The 9,486-nt window shown below is 45.0% G+C and overlaps 2 gene segments (V, D, J or C); both read right to left on the minus strand.

Annotated features, from left to right (window-relative positions):
- Positions 1-3,391: 3,391 nt before the first annotated feature.
- LOC123347741 lies at positions 3,392-5,528 on the minus strand. The segment is given in 2 exon segments: positions 3,392-3,714; positions 5,480-5,528. Coding segments are annotated over 2 exon segments (372 nt in total).
- A 1,625-nt stretch (positions 5,529-7,153) lies between these two features.
- LOC123347959 lies at positions 7,154-7,785 on the minus strand. The segment is given in 2 exon segments: positions 7,154-7,506; positions 7,715-7,785. Coding segments are annotated over 2 exon segments (372 nt in total).
- Positions 7,786-9,486: the final 1,701 nt, after the last annotated feature.

The following is a 9,486-nucleotide window of genomic DNA, read 5'->3' on the forward strand; positions in this document are numbered from 1 at the left end:
TAGAAATGGTGGTGAAATTACAGTGTAATAATACATCGTGTCCCTCTGAGACTGTCACCTCCAGAGGAGACTGAAACACAGAATCACCTTGAAGAAAACCTGTAAAGGGAATAAAAGGTCATTAAGTAATTTTATTTTTCCTTTTCCTTTCTACTATATGTCTATAACTTGAGTACTAGTTTATATACAAACTGGTTTCCGTTGTTAAACCAAGATTTGTTTTCTAAGAGAGGACAAAGCCTTCTTTCAGAAAAACTGGGTGAAAGTTTGTCATACTAGTTAAAATATTCTGTGCTGTTAATAAGTATTGTGTGCCCATCAGGAAGCTAGGTGCCCAACTCTCCTAGGGTCTTTTGAAACCCTACCCTGCAATAACAGGAATTCTGCAGCTTTCAAGTAACGTAAATACTAAATTCAGTCAAAGTAAACATTTCTCACCTGAGTAAACAAGAAGAAGGTGGAGCAGTAAAGCCAAATAGTAAAGCATTTTGCAGCATAAATTTATATTTTTAAAGGAGTCTTTAGTTAATTATAAAATAATTCTTCCTTTAATTTGTTTAAATGTTAATTCCGGCTTTAAATGTTAGATCTGCTCTTTCTGAGGCTACCTCCTATCTTCCCCGCCCGTCTTATGATGCTGAAGTCACAATCACAAGGAATCTTCTGTCAATCAGTTTGTCTCCGATATTATTATAGAACGAAATATCTATTGTCATGCGAAACGTCACTATGTGTAAGTCAGGGGCGCCCACTAGTGGCTGTAAGAAACCATGCAAGAAAATATCAAAAGCCGGTAAGAAAGACATTTCAGAGATCTTTCTGCGACTAAAAAGTCTTATTCTTAAATGGAATGTCTCATGCTGCTCCAGTTCAACCACAAAATCTGGGCTGCAAGTAGGAATCGTTGGGTGATATTCTCTCCCCTGCGTCATCCAGGAGATCAGACTACATGGGCACAGTGCTCCCTTCTTCTGCCCTTAAAATCTGTTTGTAGATATGGTGCTTAGCTCAAGCAGAGAGACCCTTTTCTGCTTTAAACAGATTATTCCTACCAGCCAGCCCTGAATTATGGGCTTTGGGGAAAAGGTTTGTTTATAAAGAAGCTATCAATTATCTTCGCACTATTCTTCTCCACATAGAACTTGACTGCTTAAACTCATGATTATAAGTGATTATTGACACAACAGCCCCTGTCCCGGACCAGGACCCCATTATGTTAGGTGCTGTACACTAAGTGTATTCCAGGTGCCCTTAGAAGACCTAGTCTTAGACCAGGAATCTATTGTGTTAGGCCCTGTGCAAACACAGAATTATAAAAGGATCATCACTGCCCAAAAACGTACCAATGAATTATTGCTGCTATGTTTTTGGCAACTAATTTTAATCATCATTACATAAGTGCCTGCTGTGTAATTAATGATCAGTGACCTTCATGCAGGAAAGCACCATTAGTCACTCCCTACGACATAAACACCTGCTTTGGCAGATGAAATTTAATGTTGATAAATGCAAAGCATTTGGAAAGCATAATCCCAACTATACATTTAAAATGATGGGGTCTAAAGAGATCTTGGAGTCATTGTGGATACTTGTCTGAAAACATCTGCAAAACGTGCACCGGCAGCCAAAAAATGAACAGAATGCTGGGAATCATTAAGAAAGAAATAGACAATAGGACAGAAAATATCATATTGCCTCTATATAAATCCATGGTACGCCCACATCTTGAATACTGTTTGCAGGTGTGGTCGCCCCATCGGAAAAAAAGATACAATGGAATTGGAAATGGTTCAGAAAACAGCAACAAAAATTATTAGGGGTATGAAACAGCTTCCCTATGAGGAGAAATTAATAAGCTTGGGCCCTTTCAGCTTGGAAAAAAGATGGCTAAGGGAAGATATGATAGAGATCTATAAAATCATGACTGGTGTAGAGAAAGTAGATAAGAAATTGCTGTTTACTACTTCTCATAACACAAGAACTAAGGGTCATCAAATGAAATTAATAGGCAGCAGGTTTAAAATAAATAAAACGAAGTATTTCTTCACACAACACACAGTCAACCTGTGGAACTCCTTGCCAGAGGATGTTGTGAAGGCCAAAACCATAACAAGGTTCAAAAAAGAACTAAATAACTTCATGGAGGATAGGTCCATCAATGGCTATTAGCCAGGCTGGGCAGGGATGGTGTCCCTGGCCTCTGTTTGCCAGAAGCTGGGAATGGGTGACGGGGAATGGATCACTTGATGATTCCCTGTTCTGTTCATTCCCTCTGGGGCACCTGGAACTGGTCACAGATCACACGGAAGACAGGCTACTGAGCTAAATGAACCTTTGGTCTGACCCAGTGTGATCGTTCTTATGCTTAGGTAATTTCCTCAATGTTGGGACAGAAGGGATTTTTTAAGTGTTTGTGATGGCTAATTATATGGTATTTTTACACCTCACTATAGCACTTAGGCATGCCAAAAGAAAGCCAGGGGGAGTTAGGCACATAAACTGGTGAATCCCTCTTGAAATTCCCACCAAGGAGAATGTTTTAGTGGTGTTTGGATGCCTAAAGTCGAGTATATAGCAAGTGTGCTTCTTAACGTGATTAAAAATTTGCACTAGGTGCTTTCAAAAATCCCACAAGGGCAGTGGTTCTCAACCAGAGGTGCACAGAGACCTTCCACGGGGTACATCAACTCATCTAGACATTTGCCTTGTTTTACAACAGGCTACATCAAAAGAACTAGCCGATTCAGTACAAATTAAAACGTCATGCAGATAAAATGGGAAAGAAAGCAATTTTTCAGCAATAGTCTGGGTGTTCCATTCTGGTATTTTTAAATCTGTTTTTTTTAAGTGAGTAGTTTTAAGTGAAGTGAAAACTTGGGATGTGCAAGGGAAATCAGACTCCTGAAAGGAGTGAAGTAGTCTGGGAAGTGGCGAGCCACTGCGCTGGGGGCAGATCTTAAAGATATTTAGGCATCTAGTAGGTGTCTCAATCTCATTGATTTCAATGGGTGTTAGGCACCGAGTTACCTTTGAAAATCCCAGTAGGCACTTAAATTCCTTTTTAAAACCCGTCCCTAGGTGCCCCTCTGCATGTTCAAGCACCTAAATACCTTTAAAATCTCGCCCCTAGTCATTTGTCCAGGTCTCTATGGGTGAAACAGAATTTAAGCATATTCTTCAGCCCGAAGCTTTCTTGCGAGCGAGTAAGATGTGGGGCTGGGACAGCCGCTGTCTGTAACTGCCTGTCACCTAGAGCAGAGCTGTATCTGTACCTGTGACTGGGGGGAGACTGCGGGGCTTTGGGGACGCCTGTCTCTGGTCTCTCCCCAGTGCAGGGCCGGTGAATGGGAAGGAAGGGAGGGTTTTTGTACAGCTCTGCTCCGTGGCTCTGTCACTGTGCCCGCTGCAAGGCGCAGAGATACACCGCTGTGTCCGCCAGCTCCAGGGCTGTGATGTTCAGAACTGTGGAGTTCTCAGCAGCCTGGGAAGAAAACCTCTCCTGGGCGAAATCCGCATTTTCGCTATAAGCAGCGTACACCTTGGTTCCTCTCCGCAGAATGTGCTGCGGGGCTCGGTTAGGAGACTGTCGGTACCAGTAGAGATAGACGCCCGAAAAATCGGTGGTATTGTAGGAACAGCTGAATGTCACCGAGCCTCCTTCTACTCCAGACACTTGGGGTTCCTTGGATTGGACCGAATCAGCCAGCGCAGCACCTGCGACAATAAATAAATAAATACGATGTACCAGTTCCAGACAAGCGGAGTGCGGAACCGAGAGCGGGAGCGTGGAAGGGGAAAAGGGGACTGCAAGCAGGCAGAGAGTGAGGGACATCTATAAAACAGCGGATAGACTGAAATGGAGAAAGTGCTGCAGAGAAACGGAGACAGCTGGTGAATTGGCTCTGGGTTTGGGAGGAGAGAGAGAGGGTTTAATTAGCAGCGAGCCAGGCTGCATGAATAAAGCTAACAGCTCAATTACCTGGACACAGAGTGAATATAAAAAGGTTTAGAACAAAACGCATGGTCTTTGTTTAGCGGACTTTGCTCTTAGAGTCACAAAGAGGCGTTGAAAACACAACAGCGAAGCCAGGGGATTGTTGGCTGAATGTTATAAACCGACCAACCTGCCGCCCTGAAAAGTCGAGGGGGGCGGATCTGACCCCAATGCCCAAAGCCAGAGGAATCTAGGGGAGGGGAGTGGTGTTTGCTACTGATGTCTATGGGAAACCATCTCTGTTTGGTGGCTCTTCCGCCCGCTGCAACTTTCAAAAAGGTTTGTTTGTTGCTGTGACTGTCTCTATGCAGTAGTTAATATGTTTAAACATGAAATGGACTTTGCCTCACCACGGAATCAGAGAGACTACCTTGTGTAAGAAGATAGGCGAACAGAAAGACTGACGGACAGAGAGACCTGAGTGGATGGATGTTGATTTTAGTGGAGCTGACGCTTCACAATGAAGAACCCGCTGCCCCGATTAGTTAGACCAGAGTTGCGGTGATGGAACAGAGATCAGAACCTCGCCCAGTTTATTTTCTAGCTGCAGGAGATCCCGTTACCATTTTTCAAGTTTTATGGAGTGATTTGTTTTATTGACAACAAATATTTTCATGGAAAGTTTGTAAATTCATGTATTTATTAACTCACAGTAATATAACGGAGATAATAACGCGTCGGGCTTGGTTTGCACAGGATGGGGGCTATAACACTGCACAGGGGTAGAAACGGAAAGATCCTCCCAGACATGGGAAGAGCAGAAGGAACTGAACTTGGCAGAGACGGGTCATAAAAAAAGAGTCAGACAGAAAAACAGCCTCTGCCACCCTGGGTGTGTGTGAGCACCTCGATCACTTCCTGTACCGCCGGAGATGCAGCTCTGCCCCACTGCGTACCTCACAGCACGGTGATACACGGCTGTTCCTGGCAGGGGCACCGCCTCAGTCTTCAAGGGAACCGCCTTATTAGCGTGGAACAAAACTGATGAAAATGTTCCAGCGGTGACCGTGTTCTTCTCAGCAGGAGATTGATACGCTGCCAATACATTCTGGGGTGGTCGGTTCGGACACTGATTGGACCAGAGCGGATTTGGTCTGGTGAAAGCGGCGGTGAAATTACACTGCAATGTTGCGTGTTGCCCCTCAGAGATTTGCATTTCTTCAGGAGATGGAAACAAAGAAAAAAAGGCAATAAAGTAACTATATGTATTCCTTCATAGTTTTACACAAAAGTTTCTGATGATCTTATGTAGAAACTGGTTTCCATTAAAATAAAGTATCAGAAAAGGAAAGTTGTTCCCATAAAACTTTACGGTTTTGTGGTTCAGAAAATCTAGTTTCTTTTTAAATAATGATGTGGTATTTTCAAAAGGTAGTTAGGAAACTGGGTTCCTAATTCCCTAGGCTTCTTTGAAAAACCGAGCCTGTTATAGCAGGACTGCTTAAGAAACGCAATAAATTCAATAAAAATGAACATTTAGCTCACCTGACCTCACAAGTAGAAGGCAGGTCTGTAGAGCAAGGAAGAAGACCATTTTGCAGCTTCAAATTCTCCTCCTTTTTACTAGGCTCTTTATGGAGTTATTAGGGTTTTTTTCTCCTGATTTGTGCATTAAGAGAATGTGTCTGCTGTAAAAGTGCCCTCTCTGTGACTTCCCCCTCTTTATGACTTTAGAGTTGCGAAAGAAATGTTGTCCAGGGACTTGCCTGATTCAATTTCACCTTAAATAAATAAAATACACTGTAAAATATAATTACCAGAACGTCAGGAATGCTCCCTAGTGGACATAATAAATCATGCAAGCAAATTTGAAAAACGAGCAAGAAAACTTAAGAATGATCTGGTATGGCCAATGGCCCATTAAGCCCCGTATCCTGTGGCCAATGCCAGGTTCTTCACAGGGAATGAACAGAACAGGGTGATCATCAAGTGATCCGTCCCCTGTCCTCCAGTCCTAGAATCTGACAGTCAGACATTTAGGAGCACCAAGAGCATGGGGTTGCATCCTTGAACATCTTGTCTCATAGCCATGGATGGACCTATCCTCCAGAAACCATTCAGATATTTCTCTGGGGTGGGGGAAAGCATTAATTTCACATGGAATTTCTCACGCTTCTCTAGGTCCATCATAAGTTATGGGTCTGGTGCGGGAGTCATTGGGAGAAATTCTCTAGCCCTTGTTATCCAAGGCGTCAAATTTAAAAATCTGTGTATCTCTGTGTTACTTATCTCCAGAAGAGATTATTTCAAAGATTATTCCTACAAGCCATTCCATAGTTACAGGAGGTTGGGGAAAATGTTTCGCTGCTTCTTAAGAAAAAAAAAAAGATCTTCTCCCTAGACTTCGCCATTTAACACCTGCTTAGTGGCTAGCATTAGTGGTTGTAAGTATGCTACTCCCAAGCCTGACTGAAAAAGCAGGAGAGTAGACATCAGGCTAGCAACCGGTCATAAAACTTTGCCAAATGAATCCACTAGATGAGCATCCTTTTTATGCCCTATACATAGGCTTGGGGGGATTAGATTTCTAGCAGTAAAAGTCAATAAATGAGGATTTCAACACACACACACGAACACAAACACCAGGTAAAAATATTTCCACTGATAATCCTTTGCCTAGCTGTGAAACTCAGTTAAGAACAATACTGCTTGGAAACCTACTGGAGTTTGATTTAAGTCTGTTTACTTTGACAAATGAAATGTCAGTATCATGTCTTAATGGTCACATAGTTTTGACTTTCTGGATCTCCGAGTCTTTTGTCATTAAGTAATTGTGTAAAACGCCCAAGTTCTGCGATGAGTGCGGGGCATGAGGAGGAGGAGGAGGAGGAGCACTGTGGGTACGTCTAAACTCAGCTGACATCAGGACCCCATTGTCCTGGGTGCTGCCCAGACACTGACAAGAGACAGACCCCGCTGCGTTTAGACATTTGGGCTGGGATTTAAGAGCCGTGCGGAAGGCAGGAAGGCATCGATGCATTGACATGTATTTATGGATATATATGTAATGTATCGCCGAGATGTTGACAGGGAGGACAGCACCTGTCTGAGCTGTGGCCCAGCGCTGCATCCCTCACTGGGGGCGAATGCTGGGTCACGGGGACGCTCCCTCTGGTCCCTTGTCCATGCCGAGCCCCTGAAGGTGAAGGGAAGGGGAGGGTTTTTGTACAGCTCTGCTGTGAGGCTCTGTCACTGTGCCCGCTGCAGGGCGCAGAGATACACCGCTGTGTCGGCCAGCTCCAGCGCTGTGATGCTCAGAGCAGTGGAGTTGCCATCAGCCTGGGAAGAAAACCTCTGCTGGGCGAAATCTGCGGTATCACTGCCAGATCTGTCTTCCTTCGTTCCCCTCCGCAGGATGTACTGCGGGGCTCGGTTCGGGTATTGATGGTACCAGTAGAGATAGACACCGGCAGCGTAGCTGGTTTCATAAGAACAGCTGAGGGTCACGGAGCCGCCTTCAGCTCCAGACATCTGGGGTTCCCTGGGCTGGACCGAGTCACCCAGCACCGCACCTGCAACAAGAAATGGAAAGAGAAACTATAGCAGTTGTGTGCATTCTGAGTGCTCACTTCTATACTTTAGTAGACTGAGAGAGGAGTATGGGGAGAGAGAGAGACACACACACACACAGCAAAGGCGGAGGGGTGTGTGTGTGTGTGTGTAAAAAAGAGAATGAGAGAGAAATTTGGGAGTAATCAGCTTAACTGGACGACCAACTACCTGGATATAGAGTGAAAATTAAAAGGCCGAACATCAAACATTTGCTCATTGTGTAAGCAGAGCGGCTCAGGTTTCAGTTCTACCCGGAACCCTTCAGCCCTGAAGAGACAGCGTCCTGCCTGCACGTGTTAAACTCGCCGCGTTTCTTCAGCCACTGGCCTACTAAGGGCGTATGTGGAAGTGAGATCCCTCCCTAACCCACAGGAAACGAAGAGAGGTTGGTTCCGCTTGTGAACGGCGTTCTCAGACCTTCTGTAACGTCTCTTGATTTGAAGATAAGTGCGACTTTCTTTGCAGGCGTTTACATTAAGTAGGAAACACAGTGATTTGTGATACAAAGAGTAAATTATATGACGGAGAAATCTAGGACCCCACTTCCCTACAACCAGTTTCTCAAGGATTCTTGTTTCACCGGTGCACAATGGGTGTGGAGTCCCACGGATTTTTTTTCTAAAAGAATTTGGCTTCAATGTTTCTGAAATATCGGATATTTCAAAAACACTGAAGCGAAATTATTTTAGAAATATATTATGTATATTTAATATCTGCACATATCACAATTAAATATTCAAGTTTAATTCTTTCCAAAAGACCCCCTGGAGGATAAGTTATACCCGAGTGCGCTCATGGACCTCATCCAGGAAAAGTCGGGTTAATGCACACAGACATCGAAGGGTTCCCTGAATACCCGAGTATTGAGCTTTGCGGGATCCGGCTGGAAAAGGAATTTCCGTTCTGAGAGTTCTTTACTGAGAACCGGGCACCCACCCGTGAGCTGTAAACTTTTAGGGCTGTTACAAACAGTGGGGTCTATTTTCAGCTGAGATTAGGCAGAGAGGTGGGTGGCCGTGGGACATAACAGTGCAACATTTTACTGTTCAGTAAAATAGTTCAAAAGGCTTCAGTCTTGCTGATAAAATGTTCCATTTCCATGTGTTTGGGGCGTTCGTCTGTGCTTTTGCTTGGATTGTGTTGCGCTGAATTCGACTGGGTTGGGTTTCTTTCAGTTTTTTTGGGGGGGGGAGGCGGGGGGTTGAAATGGATTGAGTTGAACTGAGTTTCCATGGGTTTGGATTCGGTTGGTTTGGGCTGTAATCATCAGAGTTGGGTTTGGGATTGAATTTCATTTAACCGAGTTAGGCTGCACTGTTTTGAGTTGGGCTTGATTGGATTGTGTTGGGATCGGTTCAGCTGGATACAGGGTCTAGCCAGGTTGGCTTGATTTGAGTAGAGTTGGCTTGGATTAAACCGGGCTCAGGTGTATTGGATTTCGTGGCGGGGGGGAGGGGGAGTGAATGCACCGAAATGCGTCTTGTTGGTGATGTAAACACGTTTTAGCCCAGGGATCGGCAACCTTTGGTACGGGGCTCGCCAGGGTAAGCACCCTGATGGGCTGGTTTCTTTACCTTCTGCCGCAGGTTTAGCCGATAGTGGCTCCCACTGTCCGCGGTTCGCCGCTCCATGCCAATGGGGGCTGCGGGAAGCTGCACGAGCTGAGGGATGTGCTGGCTGCCACTTCCCGCCACCCCCTGGCCTGGAGCGGGGAACCACGACCAGGGAGAGCCGGGATTGGTGGCACCTGCTTACGCGGCAGGTAAACAAACCTGCCTGGCCTGCCAGGTGCTTTCCCTGGGGAGCCGCGTGCCAAAGGTTGCCGATCCCTGTTTTAGCCTATTGGTTACACGTTTATAGATAAAGTTCTCCTCTTCCCTAGAAGTGCCAGACCTGTTCTGATAAACTTGTTGCCTGATATATGTCATAACTCTGGGGGA

This window comes from Mauremys mutica, chromosome 13 (assembly GCF_020497125.1).
Source record: "Mauremys mutica isolate MM-2020 ecotype Southern chromosome 13, ASM2049712v1, whole genome shotgun sequence".
NCBI lineage: Eukaryota > Metazoa > Chordata > Testudines > Geoemydidae > Mauremys > Mauremys mutica.